We start from the raw sequence: 15,438 nt of genomic DNA, 5'->3' as shown, positions 1-15,438 counted from the left end.
CTCTCCCATCTTTTCGCTGTCATATCCCAGCGCATAAGAGACGTCTTCTATGAATGACACAAACCAACTTCCTGTCCTGACTCATTCCGGGTTTCCTGGTACCCGGCCCACACAATCAACACAATCTTCCACGGCTCCGTCTGATGTCATTGGCTCTTTTGATTTTCCTCTGTGCCTCTATTTGGTGCCCACCCCAGCTCCATCTATAAGACATTGTCCTATTAGCATTCTTGGAGCTAAGCTAATAGTGGGGCAATTTTCCGCATTGCTGAACAATGGCCAGTGGCACTTTAATGTAGTTCTTGACATAGTTATGGAACAAATTTGCCAACATGTCTGAAGAAGCACAGATACAACAAAATACAAGCATTTTACTACTAATTTCTATGCTTTTAAGTTTTGAGTTTTTGAATCATTAGACTCTCTATGTTTTTCCACACACAAACATCATCTGCAGACGAACAAAAGTGGTTTCATGGAACTGCCCCCTCCCTATTTAAGAGGCTACATATTAACAATGTCCTCTCTCATAATGACTTCCTCTAATCAGCCGCACGTGTCGGATCAAAGTTCTGTTCAACACAGAACCCCACTGGGAGGCATGTGATTACTACCACCTATAACCTAATCACACACAGGTCAATAAGGACAATTAATGCAGTGCGTTGTGCCAGTTTGTGCATGCATATTTGTTTGTATGCATGTGTATGGTTATACACAGTATTTGTGCATGATTTATTGTGTCAGTTATGTGAAAGGAGGCACGCAATTGGCAAACTTGTTTTTGCAAATCTCAGGAATTTTTTTTTTTTCTTGTTAGCACTTGATCTAAATGAGAGGGTCTATACTCGATCAGCTCTTAAAGAAAACCTACTTAACCCCTAGCAGTGAGGTCCTGTGGCTCTCTAATCATCTCCTGCTTCCTCCACGTTTGCCTTCTTCGAAGCTCTTGCCCCTGCAGAATCCAATTTATTTTCCACACCTCCCCTCTCTAGTCTGCTTTACCCAAAACTGTTTGCATTGGAGCCCTAAATCAAGTCTTGGCAGTGAACTTGAAGCAGCACGGTTATGAAAATATTGCCAGTGAGAGATGGACCCAGCAAAGGAAGCAAGCACAATGCATCCCTGCCTGTTGGCTGTTTTGGGAGCCCTCACTTTTTATTTAACAACAAGCAGCCCCCTGTCTCTTTGCTTTGTCAGGATGTCAGTGACTGACTGTCGGTCAGGGTTCAGTGATCCTGTGTTATTTATAGCCCCTTACGGCCTCAGTCCTGGGTTTAATGAATCTCCATTTGTTTTGGCAGGACAGAAGTGTGTGTGTGTGTGTGTGTGTGTGTGTGTGTGTGTGTGTGTGTGTGTGTGTGTGTGTGTGTGTGTGTGTGTGTGTGTGTGTGTGTGTGTGTGTGTGTGTGTGTGTGTGTGTGTGTGTGTGTGTGTGTGTGTGTGTGTGTGTGTGTGAGAGAGAGAGAGAGAGAGAGAGAGAGAGGGCCTCTGTCAGGTGATCTGAGATGAGAGAACCATACATAACTGCTTCTTCTCTTTAGTCTCTGCTCTGCTGCTTTAAAGCTGGAGGATAATGAGGGTAACAAAGACTTATTAGGGTGCCTGCAAGAGGTTGATGCTACCCAGGAAAGCCCTCCAATGTTGTCCACCATTTTTGGGCATTGTGGCTCAAACCTCCACATCAGTGATGTCAAACTCAAATGACCCAGGGCCAAACGAGCATCTTGTCTGGGTGGGCAATGTGATCTTAAAGTTTTAACATAATATTGCAATAAAGATATTAGTGATGATATTAGACAGAATTTCAAAGTAAAAGTGCTTGTTTTGATACAGAATGATGTATACTTCACAATAGTAATGTATATATGAAGTAAAATAGATCTATTAGTTTCAAAAACACAAATAAAATAAAACTAAGTAAATAATGTGGACATCTGTATTTAAAACGCCAAACAAGCCTATTAGCAATGTAATGTTGAATGTAATACATTTAATAATGTGATAATTACACCTGAATGTCTTATCATTACTATTATAAAACTATTTAGTATATTTTAGTGTTTTATCCTGTCTGTATTCTATTACTTTCCCCTTGCCTCAGCCACATCCACTGTGTTTAAAGGAAGAGTATGTTGTTTATTTTCCCTATAACATGATATTAAGTGGCGGACCACATGTAATTGATTTGGGGGGCAGCATGTGGCCCATGGGCCACCAGTTTGACATCTCTGCTCCACATATACCTTGTGAACCAGCTGCACTGGTGAGAAATGAGCGACTGTTGTAATACTTGTGTCCTCACTTGATTCCAAAGTTTAAAATGTCTTCTCTAGTTAGTGTGGTCTGTCAGCAGCTGGAGTCATAATTTATAGATGGTAAGAAAGACCAGCTATTTGTCTGTTGGAGGCGGACAACCATCAGATGCAGTAGTTATGTTGCTGGTGGTCTGGTTTTAGTCAATAAGACGATATAACAATCCTTTATAGTCTTATGTCATAAACAAAGTAATATACACCAGGTCTGTACATATCTTCATTGTGCGGAGAATTGTTTTTTATTTTTGTTTTTTTTAAACCTGACAGACCATTTAATTCAGTCATTTAAACTGTAGAATTAAATCTAAGGTGCTCCATGCACGTTAACTTCATAGAAGAGACAACTCTCTCCTCTTGTTTTCCTCCCAGCATGACAACAGGTCATGAAAACACACATCCATCTTGAAGCCACACTTGCAGAAGTGGCACGTAGCCCAGTCAGGTCGCAGGCGTGACTAAGAGGAAATGGCTTCTTTTGATTTTAGTACAGTAATTAATCAAAGAGCCCCCCCCCCCACACACACACACACACACACACACATTTTAACAGACACAGGATGAGGCGATAATGGAAGTAACAGTTCATGGTCACAAAAAACTGATCTCAAACAGGTATTTTTTTATTTTACATTTAAGTCTCGGAGACAGTTCTTGTCTGCGGACTACTTCCTTCTCCTCTGATTAAATTTGTAGCAACAGTCTAAAAATTCAAGATTATTTGAGGAAAAGCATTCTGGCAGCGGTATGTTGTGTCGGTAGTTTTATCAAAACTGCATGTCAGCTGTGATTTAGGCTTGGGTGGAGAGGATATGTTGATGGGTAATGTTATGCTACCTTTCCAATGTGCTTGTTTTGGGAAGCGTAATCAGCAAATCACAGGGCCTTGGAATGCTATTAGATTAATGACAGTGGAGCCAGTGAAATAGTTAATTTCTCTTTGTGGCTCATGTTTAACCAGGACATAAACACTAGTCACAGGTGGAGCAGATTATATTAGAATCTATAGTCTTGTCTATGAAAAGGGAAAAATGCGATAGTGCTTAATGATAGTAAAGCTTTGACATGTAATGTTATTATAATATATTTTTAAACACATAATATCTTATGTTTGTCTCTGCTAATGAATAATTTCTCTTTTTTTCCTTCTTCCCTCTACACATTCTTTCCTTTGGAGGTTCATGAGACAAGTGCCCATGTTTCTTGATCGAAACTTCCAGCGTCTTGCAAAAGTCGGCAATTATTTCCCTCCATTTGGTTTTAAAACACAAGGTAAGAAATATTCATTACGTCAGTTAATATCTGCACTATTGATATATTCTTAATACTAATAAAATATGTTCTGATGGTTGATTTCTATACTAACATAAAGGTCATGAAACACTGATTAAAAAAAAGAATTTTTTAAACTCAAAATAGCACAAGCAGATGTACTTTGGACTCTTGGTATTGCGCAAATTTCAAAACATTTGAAATTTGCGCACATACATTTTCCTAAATTAATTTCCATCACATCTTTGCCTCCATAACTCCTACTGCTTTCTATCCCCACGCCTCGGGCTCTGTTAAAATTGTAAGCACATGGACTTAAGGGCAGTTACAAGGGGTGTATTTAGTGGTTTGATCATAGTGTCATCTTTTATAATAACTGTGGTATCTGATGGTATTCCTAATGATTAGTAAGCAGAACTTCACATTTAAAGCCAGTTGAGAGCCTGTATTTACAGTGATACTGTGATATTGGCTGCATGGTACAGTTCTTTATAACTACTGGGCCAGGTATCTCTAAGTGTTATTCCATCTTATTGTGCTGGTACCAAGTACAGCCTTTCATGTGTTTAGTGTTCTGATTTTGTTTTGTGTTGCCAACGTTACACTCACTCATGTCTGAAAATGAAAAAATAAGGGCTGCCAACTTTCCTCTCTTATCACCAGGCATCAGTTGGCCTCTCATAATGTATCTACTTTTCTGATCCAGGCCAATCAACTAACTGTCACCATCCATCCTTGCTTTTCTGTTTCAAGTTTCAGAAAAACATCATGTAGTTGGGCACTGATTCAGACATAAGAAAATCCAGCGAGTTCATTTGTCTAAATACCTATGTTCAGCTTTTTTCATTGTCCAGGTACAGCTGTGTTTGCACTTTTCATCATTTGTCATTGTTGTCTGGGTGGTGATTTTGGCAAAGGATGTTTAACCTCAGGCTTATTAATTGACTAGCTGAGAGAGACATTAGTGAACATTTGGTCACGTTTAGTTTTTGCTAACATTATGAAATAGTACAGTCAAACATTTTCTTTCTGTTGAGCCTGTAACAAGGTATTTAGCAGGTCATCATCATAATTATTCCAATTTGCATAGATATGTGATTTATTTAAATGATGGGCAGTTATTTGCTGGATTGCTGGATTGTTCTGTCCTAGGACCAAGAACTTCTTCACACACGGTGTTTGTTTCCTGACCTTAACACACTCCAGCACTGAATACCATGGGAAGTGAAGAGATAACATTAACCTGACTTCAGTGACATGCTCTGTCACATATTTTCCAATACTTAGAAGCTGAAGGTATACTGAATGTTACCTTTGTGCTGTGGCAAGGGCTCCACTGTCATACACACACACAGACACAGCCCCAGTCGCTATCAAAGAGCACTCCCTGTGTGTGTGTTACACCTGGTTTCTGTTTTTTCCATGGACTGCGGCAGCAGTAGGGTTTCCCTTTTAGTGGTACCCATGTGGAGAGATGATACGTGTGGATCTTGAATAGAACGCCACAAAGGATTCCAAATTGGGAACACAGAGAGGTGGGCGTCAGTTTTATTTTTACTTTCTGTTCCACCAGTATCTACTGGCACACATCAACCATAGCCAACGAACAATAAGGCTTTGCTGATTTGGCCTCAGGGAAAAGCCACTGTTCACCACATGTTTCTAGTTATAATTATTTAATGCTGCACTGCAAATAAAATTCTCTTGCATAATGTCTTTCTCAAAGGGACTTGGGGGACATTGGTAGTTGCATGATCATTTTAAGTTTTCCTGAAATTCACTCGGTTTTCCATGGAACATTTTGTGAAATTTAGATTAAAAAAAGACAAAGAATAGTGCTTTGGTAATACTTTGATCTTATTGATGTGCCTAGTAGCCTCCTCGTGTGAGCTAGACTAGTGAAATGTGCTGTGCCAGGTCACATACTGTATACTGTCTCATCTTCTGTGTTTGGGAAATCTTGGGGAAATCTGACACAAGTTTGGAACAGGTTTGAAGGGCTTGTCAGTACTGTCCGTCTTCTTTCCCCCTGATGGCACGAGAGGCAGTTTTTGTGTAATTCTGACTGTTCAAATAACCACAGTACCAGCGTTTAATGATATGTCCGGTCCTGTCCTGTACAGGGCTTTGAAAATGTGCAGTGCAGCCGTAAATGAAAGATGCAGTAATGACTCAGCTGCCACAGTTAGATCACTAAATGAGGTCGTAAAAGGTTATTTCCCTTTAGATGTTATTGAAGAGTCAATCTTTATTTATATATCACCTTTTGCACAGGTTAGTATATTTAAATAACTGAATTTACAGAAGGGTTTTTGTGAAGGTTTCGCTTCACTCCTTGTGAAAGTCTAAGGACAGACGTTGGCACTTGCTGTACAGACTGTAAAGCCCTTTGAGGCAAATTGTGTTTGTGATGTTGGTGATACATGACTGGTGATAAAAATAATAGCCTGCCAAATATGATCTCAAAAAAAACCACAAAGAGGAACTGGAAAGTTCTCTCAAGCAAGTGAACAGCTCTTAATTTAGCTGAGAGCAGGGTTTACTGTTGATGAATTAATGAAATGAATGGAGTTTTGATTTTAAATGTTTATTTAAAGGTTTGATAAACTTAATCAATTAAATCACTGAACTATTGGGTGGTGTTTTCATTCCTAGCATACTCGCCACATTAAGGCAGACTGTTATGCAACAAAGACTAAGACACCCCTACACACAGCAGTCTTCATATGTTTTTTAAGTATTGTTCAAATACTGGAATTCACAGTAAATCATTTGTCATACTGCACTTCAAATAGTTATAATACTATTTTCACCGTAGCGGTTGATGAGGAAGCAGCCAGCTTCGGTGCAGGGGCAAAAAATACCAATCTCTCATCACATGATCTTTTATGTTGTTTAGACTGTACTCTTCCCAACACTGTCTGTGTTGATGTTTTATGAGATGCTTCTGTTGTTCCGTCGAGATGCCAGTAAAGATTCTTGTCATTTCAAGAGTTCCATGTTGGAATGGCGTCTGCACCTATGGCCATTTGTCTTGAGACCATGAGACATACTTTGCTGAAATGTTTACCCCGGGTACTTAAAACAATTGGCTTCCACGTTCTCTGGAAGGGAGTCGTGCCCATTGTGATTTTTCACTTTTCACCCGCTTGGATCCGGGTGTGGTCTGCCGCCTTGTGTTTATGCTGCTCAGGGTGATGCTTGACGCCAGACATCGACACCACATCCAAACAATGGGCTGTTGCTCTGCCTGCCTCTCCTCAGCAGGTTAATCATTAGGATCGTTGGCCAGGGTGAATGGGGCTGTAATATGTCTTGCAAACAGCTTGGAGGCCCACGTCTAAACTCTTCTTCTCACTCGTCCCTGTACTCTCACTGTTGCTGTTGCTCTTGGCCCTCTCTTGCATATAATATGCTATATGGTGATTATGTTGATTTAAAGGTCCAGTCTGAAACATTTAGGAGGGTTTATTGGCAGAAATTATACTACTCATTATTATGTTTGTATTTGTATAATTACTCATTATGTCTAAGTGTGAATGAAAGTAAATAAATAGTTTTCTTAGCCTTCTATATGTACTTGAGGCCAGGGTCTTGCTCATAGACACCATCTTACGGGTTACAAATAAAGTAAAGGTTGTCATAGTATCCTGTCGTGTGTTCCGTGTTGTCCTTATATGGTGCGTCTGCATTACTACGAATGGAAGGTTTTAATTAATAGTAGCAACAATAAGGAATTTGCTTTGTTTGGGATGTTATGATAGGTGAATTTCAAGTATGAGAGGCCTTAAAATGGTCAAGAGGAGAGATGAATACAGCATATGCAATAATCTAATACAGGAACCATGACTCCAGCAGAATGCCGTTTAGAACATGGCAGGAATGTGCGCTATGACTAAACATCCCCATTTCTCACCCTGCGATCAGAGGGGTGCTGGCCACGCAAGCCTACCATCACCCACTTAACCAGGAGAATGTGCTTGTTTGAAAACAGCATTCCTCTCTGAGTGCTTTTATGGGAGAGTTTCTACATACACACACTTGCATCCCAGAACCCTGTATGTCTGTTTCTCCAAGATTCACTCCTCTCCGTTTCATCCCATCACCACTATTCCAAAAGGCTGATTGGTCACTCCTTATCTGTGACTGAATAAACGGAGAGAGGTGTTCTCTCCTCCAACTGTCTTAAGACCACCTAGATTGCTATATTTCTAGTGGTATGTTGGAGCGTTTGGCAGTTTATACATCTGCTAAAGGAGCAGTTCCCTCTGTTCTGAATTTTCCAATGTGGGATATATTGATGTATTCAGAGAATGATTTTAAACTTCTGTACTTTTCTATAAGAAGTGAGCATGTAAATGATTCATCTTAATGATATCTTTACATTTTTTTACTACCAGATTATGTAATACAATTCCTTCTTCTTCAAGAATTAACTCTAGTTATAAGAAGACGGCAGCACAGCCAGATAATGGCTGGGGCTGGTCCCATATTGGTTCGAACTTTGTGACAGCACTAACACACTCACAGAGACTGAGAGAGTGAGAGAGAGAGAGAGCGGAGGAGTCAGGTGGAGAAAGTTACTTGAGGGAACATGATGGAACCTTAATGAGAAAACCAGTGCAAAATATCAGCATCTGTAAGCACACCGCCACCCATCCTGCAGCTACAGCTGCTCAACATGAACATCTGATGACTGAGCTGTGATCACAGGTTGCACCCTGGCCACCTCACTGCAAATTTGTCAAGGAAGCAATTTACCGCCCAAGTTCTTACATACAAACTGCTCACGAAAACGAATATTTTATATAATGCACAGCACATTGTAGGTGACAAACTAACATACCCTCAGTTGTCCTCATCGTGATTGTTTCTCTTTTTCATTTCAGAGAAAATCATAGACAACATTTTAACTAATACGAAAAATTATGGACTTGGAGAGGAGCTGGACAGGTGATTACTGCTCCTCACCCACATCAGCAGCATGCCCAGTTTTTATCTATTCATCAGTTAATATCATTAACCTCTGACCCTACTTCCTTCCAGCCTGAGCTGTAAAAGATGTATCATTGTGGGCAACGGGGGCATCCTGTTCAACAAGTCTTTGGGCTCCCGTATAGATGACTACGATGTTGTAGTGAGGTGAGGCAACTCTTTTACTAACTGGGTATGCAAGAATATCTTTGATGCATGAATATCACTCTCTAAGACATGTTTTTTGCTGGCAGATTAAATGAGGCCCCAGTAAGTGGTTATGGCAAAGACGTGGGGACCAAAACCACCTTGAGGATTACGTACCCAGAGGGAGCCATCCAGAAGCCTGAAAACTATGAAAAAAACTCGCTTTTTGTCTTTTCTGCTTTCAAGCCTCTGGATTTCAAGTGGCTTAGACAGATGGTCTTTAAGGAGAAACTGGTAAGAATATGATTTAATCATTTATTGTTAAGAAATTAAAGAAAAAGTTTTGAACATGTGTAACAAGCACACACACATTCAACAATAACAGACAACTCACAGCAGAAAAATTTGTTTTCTGTGTGGTTGTTGAAATATAAAAGTAAAAAATTAGGAAAGTGTCAGCTGCATAACAAAACTCAGCTCAGAAGTAGAGTTTTTACAGTGGGAGTTATAGTTATGTGTTTTCTTTTTTTCAGAACATTGAAGTCTTAGCATTCATCACATTCTGTACATTCCTTCCTCTGGAAATGTAAGCCATTCTAGCAAAGGCATAAAGAGGAAAACATGAAATTCTACATTAAAAGCCATTTTCTGTTATGGGATTGCACTTGGACAGAATTGTTATCCAATATGCCAAATTAACCATAATGAACAAATGTGTATATGCAACGGAGTCTCCGATGCATCTCCACTCCACCCACAATGGCTACATGAAAATACCTTGGTGGCTCCGAGTACAGCCAACGTGAAAGCGTCTTGATGTGGACGCCAGAGACGCATGTTACTACCAGGTGTTACTACCAGATGTGGTCAATCGCTATCCGATTGCCATCTGATGACAGAAAAAGGTGTGAAGGGGGGCCATAATGCATAACATGAAAAGGCATGGTTAAGAAAAACCAACAACAAGTATGTTTTCCTTTGTCTCAGGGAAAGCTACATTGCCATTTTAAGTTCCTGTACTTTTTTAGATGTTTGGATATTTGCACACGCCTCATCATGAACTGATTTATCACAGAGCAAATCTTGCTAGATGGTGTACTTAAAAACATTGTGATTGCCACAGTGAAATAATGGCTCTTAACTGGCCTCTTAAACTCAAGGGTCAGACTGAATGACAGAACAGGCTCTCCCTTATCTCTTAAGGTAAGCATTCATTTTAACGGCCCATGTGACCCTATAACCTATAACTCCTGTCGCTAAAGAAGCTCTCATAAACTCTCATTGAGGTTAGTCTTTAGTGTCACTGAGAGATTAATTTGTGCCCATTCAACTCCAGGACCCCAGGAATAGGAGCACTTAATAAAAGATCAGTCATTCAAAGAAAAGTAGTAGTGTTAAGGGGCATTGGTATCAGTCCATTTACGACAATGTGCGTTTGTTATTTAATTCCGTATAATAGCAATACCATAGCTGAATATGGTCCTGTCATTAAATCCCTTTGAATTGTCATCTTTCTCCGGCTCTTGGGAATTCAGGCTGAGCTTTGAAACATTTCATTAGAAAATGAAAACATCATCATTTAGGTTGTGCATTTAGTTGGTTGTATGACAGATATTGAACATAATTTGTAGTAAATGGAAGAAATGTATGAAGGATATATTATATTAGCTATACTCCATTCATTTTCAGTGCACAGTGCTTTTGTGTAATCGGGCAAAGCAGAAATATTTGCTTTAAAAAAAAATGTGTGTGACTTTCAATGAGTTGGAGGTATTAACCAAAAAAGAGTCATGCAGAAAACTGGTAAAAGAGGAATGGACCATACGTTTAGTAGTGGATGGAAAGGGCAAGCTAGAGCCAAATAGTGGTGTGAAGTTAGATTAAAGGATGCAAGAATGGAGGAAAGATAGATCGAGAGGATAAAGTTAAATAGGATAAAGGGATAATGGCTGAGGAAAAGAAAATGAGCAGTGGAAGGTATAATGGTAAAGTAAAATGGAGGAAAATAGTTTACTTGGCTGGCTGATGGCCCCTTCAGCCTTTGATAGGGCCCAGATTTCTCTGGTGTGTCAGAGGGAGAGGACAGTGGAAATGGCTGCTTGGGATAATTGATCTGGCCCCTGGCATCTGACTCAGGCCTCTTTGATCTGCTGAGGAGGGAAGAATGTTTCCCGTGGGTTAAAAATCAAGGAACAGAAAGGGGGGAAAAAAATCATCAGTGTCTTTTGGTTGGAGCCTTGATGATAATTTGGAAGAAGAGAACTGACAGATGTGCAAAGACTCATGTTTTGACCTCTGGATAGTCCTCAAGTCTTTTGTCTGTTTTGTACATCTGCGTTAGTTGATTTACCATTATATAAATACTGTTTGTCACCTCATGTAAATGTTTCCTGGGCAATTTATTCCACTTAAATGGCCAACTGAGGTCAATTAAATAATTCTTTTGGCATTAAACTTGAGCTCCGATCATTGACAGCAATATTCTAAACATACATCTTTGTTAGATAACTCACAATAATGGTTTTCTATTAATGTAGACTGCAAAAGAGCCCAAGCAGTTTAAGCTTCAGTAATAAGAGTTTGGGCTCATACCAACTAACATGACAGGGCCCCTCCATACTTTACGCCTTTGTTGTCCATCGAGAGATGCAAGACATTTCCACTTGAGAGCACATGGCCGCAGTTCTATTCGTATTAAAATGAGGGCATGTGTCAGACTAGCTTTCCATGCATGCGCACCGCATATCAGTCTATTCTAGCAGTGGTGATTTATTGTCAGGATTTTGCCCTGTTTTTTATTTTCTTCTATTCTTTAAATGATGGGTTGTATTGTCATAGGTATCAATGTTATGCTATAACATTGCTTCAAAGTAAGCGTCCATGGTTTTTTGCTGTTTTGTTCCACAACAACAAGAATGCACCACTAACTAGACCAGAAAGTGCTGGAAAATGCTGCATGTCTACGTCTGCATAGGGTCTGCACGTGTCATCACGAACATAGGTGGATGGTGACATTTACGTCACTCGGGCTTCTCTAGACTCACAGACGTGGAAAGTATGAGTTGGCCCGTAGGAGTCTCAAAAGCTTTTAACCCACATTTCCCTCATTTGGGTTTTCCCAATTTAAATGACAATTTGAAGACATTAATGCTTATTGAAAGAGATCACTTAAGAAGCACCCAGAGAGAGGCCGATATGCTGCTTTATCTGTATAATAAGTTGCATGTAGTTTTAAACATACAGTTACATGCTTGGTGTTTCCAAAAATATATCTGTATGCTGGTGGATGGTCTGTCTTGGCAACAACATGAAAGAAACTGATGTCCTGTAAAAAGACTGTTGTATCTGACTCACCCACATGGACTAATGCAGTGGAAATGTAAACATGGAGAGGTGTTTATGTGTGTATGTATATGTTCCTTCTGTGAACTTGGGGACATACTGTATATCCCAAAAAAACACTCACTCATGAATGTTTTTTTTTTTCTTTATTGGTGCATTCTAATTGGTAAAATACAAATGTCAAATATGGTTGGTTCAGACGGTGACGCTGCTTACTCGATTTTTCAACACGTAGCAAAATTTCCCTTCCTTGCTTGATTTATTTAATCCAGACATAATGTAACCATGGACAGCTGTGGCAGCTTTTACATTTGTTACACAAGAAAGGGATGTCTTTGTGTAACCTGCACACTCGCGGCTCGGAGGGATGCAAAGCCTTTTCACTCTCTTTCTGTGGTTATGAAAGTGTCTGTCTTTGCCTTCTTCTTTAAAAGGGTTAGTGGGTGGTACAGAGTTGTAGTGCAGCCGTCGGTGACTCATCTGGCCAGTGGTGGACAGTGTGCTTGAACATTCTTGGCTTTGTGCCTTTGTGGCTTTAAAATGCCTGCAGCCGTGTCTCGGATCGGTGAACAGAGTACAAATTAGTGGGGCAATTTACCAATCTGTTGTTTAGTGTTTGGTACACTCTCACAAATGCACACATAGCCTCCCACTCACTCACACATGCAGAGAGTCATATACTTCAGGGCAAAACTCTGACCAAGTCCTAGCCAAGGAAGACGTGACTGTGGTCCTGGACACATTCTCAGCCCAACGACAGTCCTTTTTTTTTTTTTTTCTTTTTCGAAATGTGTTTGCATTTTAGATCAGTGTAACCCTCTTCTACATCTGCAATTTCACTACTGCAGCATCACAAGGCTTCCAACTTTTCTAATCCCTCATTACGGCAGGTATACGTGATTACAACCTAACTTGGTCAGTCTTGAAAGACTGACCCCTCATGTGCAGCAGCCTAGTTGATTGCCCGGTTACGTGCTGTTTACAAATGTGCTCAAACATGATTTCCACGATTGTCAATATTTCGAGTTTCAATTTTTGCCCTCACGCACAACGCACACTCACAGTTCATGAACACACAGCCGCAGTTGTTTGTATATGTGGGGATATTTTCAAACAGAGCCAGTGAAGGATATACAGCCGGTGGTAAACACGGGATTTGAAGGTGGAGTGTCGGTGTTCTATCTCTTCTGTTTGTTTACAATAGTGTTCCCTGCCTTTCTACAGGCCAGAGATAAATGATGAATGGAGACAATTTAAGGAAAAGTACTTCCTTCTTAAATAGAAATACACCCAAGCGTTTTTGCTGAGCATCAACACATTGTTGTGAAGCCAGTCTTATGCAATAATGTTGATCTAATGTTTATCCATTGCACAAACATGTATTATGAACTTGAATGTTTGCGCAAGTGTTGGTTGTTTTATGCTCATTAAGAGGTTTAAACCACAATTAACACGTTTCTTTAACTTTCACTTAGGAGCAAATCTTAGTCTTTAACTATCTGACATTTATTGTAATGATAATCAATATTGACTAATTGGAGCACATTGTATCAGGACAATGTTTTTGTATCCGTAGCTGTATCACCCAGCCTTAGCTCTGTGGAACAAACATAATGGCTTTTCAGGTATTTCTTTTTAAGCTCAAACATCTGTGCAGAAGCCCAAAGTAGCCTGCATACATGACATCCATAAACATTTACATACTTGTAAACATGGATTCTGAACATGGACCAAGTGACTAACATAGTGTCCGGATGTCACTGATTACCTTGAGTGTTGTGTTTCAACAATGACTCACTTACCTATCCTGCAATGATCAGTACTCAGACCTGCAGGTTTTCTTTTAATACAATTTGCAGGGCTGCAGACTAACGTTTTGCATCGGTTGCACTGGTGCAACTAACTTGGGTCCACCAGAATAACATTTAGGTGCACCCACATTTTTCAATATGTCTCCTTCAGCAAAACTATTTTAACGGTTGCCTTTTTGTCCGTTACATATACAATCATAAGTATATACATGACTGTAAACAAGAATAAGGTGTAGTTAAATGTATTATTTACTTTATTTGAAGCTCAAATATAGTGTAGTGAAGTATACTATAGTGAGTATAATGTCTTTCGACTGTTGCTGCTCTTGGAGAGTCATTTACAAAATATGCAAATACAAAAGGAAAAACGATTTAACTGTACCGCTCAGCAATAGTCAATATTTGTATATAGTTTTTATAATATATGTATATTGTAAAAACACAAACTGTCACATTAACAATAAACTTATCAATGATGCTGATCAATTTTGATTTTGCTAGTCTGGCAGCAATATGCTTCCGTACCTCACCATTAACCACCTACTTTATAAAATATGAGCACTATGAGCACACCTTGTAAGCTCAGTGCGAACGACCTCCAGACCACCTTAGTTATGAGTGTTGGCAGTTTGGAGGATGCTGTGAAATTGCTTCAAAGGTGCTGTGTGTAAGAATGAGTGACATCTAATGGTGAGAGTGCAGATTGTAACAAATGGAGGAGTCCTGCGCTCTACCCTCCCTTTCCCATGTGCCTCAGGGAGTTTCAGTGGCCTTACCACAATTCCCCCGATGCCAGACAGCACGTGGTTGTCTTCTGCTTCAGAATGCAAAACCCACACTCTGGTTAGTTTGTCTGTTATGGCTGCAGTAGTCGTATTGTGGCCTCCATATAGGAAGGCCCTTGATTAAAGTGCATAGAAAAGGCTTATTTGAAGTTATTTTAAATTGATCACACACTTAGGAGGTATATTTAAAGTCTGCCAATAAGCCCTCCTAAATGATCCACACTGGTCCTTTAATGCTGCAGTGCTTAACTTTTCTTGACTTTTTCATTGTTGGTGATGTTATTTATTCTGCATTTGTTTGTTCTTTGTGAACAGAAAGGATGTAACGTTATTTGTATGCTACATACTTAATCTGAGTGTGTGCAGGGGCAGGTGGGGGCAAGAGTCATTTATCCTATCAAACCTTTTTGAGAACTAGAGTTCACTTCTGTGTTTTCATTCATACTCCCACACGTGTGCAGCTGTCTCTCTCTCTCTCTCTCTCAATGTTGCTGTTGCCTCCATCTGTCTTGACATAAAACAAATTACTTGTGTGTGCAGTGTGGGAATGTGGCTGGGCAACACGAGATCTAAACACCGCTGTATTGAGAAATGCAGAGAGAGTTGTTTGGAGCTGATAGGCTTAATCAGGTTTAAGTCCGTCCATATTTGTGAAAAACAGTGCTCCTCAATTCATCCTCTCAATAAACATCAAACACACAACAACATCGACAGACGGCAATGAAGAGCCCAGCTACAGCTTCGTTCAATAAAATGATAGCTGTCCACGTGTCCAGCAAGTAAGACAGTGTT

General features: G+C 39.9%; 1 protein-coding gene across 7 annotated transcripts in view; it reads left to right on the top strand.

Moving 5' to 3' along the window:
- Window positions 1-15,438, top strand: part of st3gal3b (ST3 beta-galactoside alpha-2,3-sialyltransferase 3b) — a 43,528-nt gene that overhangs the window by 18,872 nt on the left and 9,218 nt on the right. For all 7 annotated transcript variants that reach the window (XM_058624797.1, XM_058624814.1, XM_058624782.1 and 4 more), the window contains 4 exons: window positions 3,493-3,587; window positions 8,477-8,540; window positions 8,634-8,729; window positions 8,816-9,002. In XM_058624797.1, the coding sequence (XP_058480780.1) occupies window positions 3,493-3,587; window positions 8,477-8,540; window positions 8,634-8,729; window positions 8,816-9,002 (442 nt within the window). The remainder of the gene's footprint in view (window positions 1-3,492; window positions 3,588-8,476; window positions 8,541-8,633; window positions 8,730-8,815; window positions 9,003-15,438) is intronic.

This window comes from Solea solea, chromosome 1 (assembly GCF_958295425.1).
Source record: "Solea solea chromosome 1, fSolSol10.1, whole genome shotgun sequence".
NCBI lineage: Eukaryota > Metazoa > Chordata > Actinopteri > Pleuronectiformes > Soleidae > Solea > Solea solea.
Note: the sequence above shows the minus strand (reverse complement) of the source record. Positions and strands in the feature narration are given on the sequence as shown.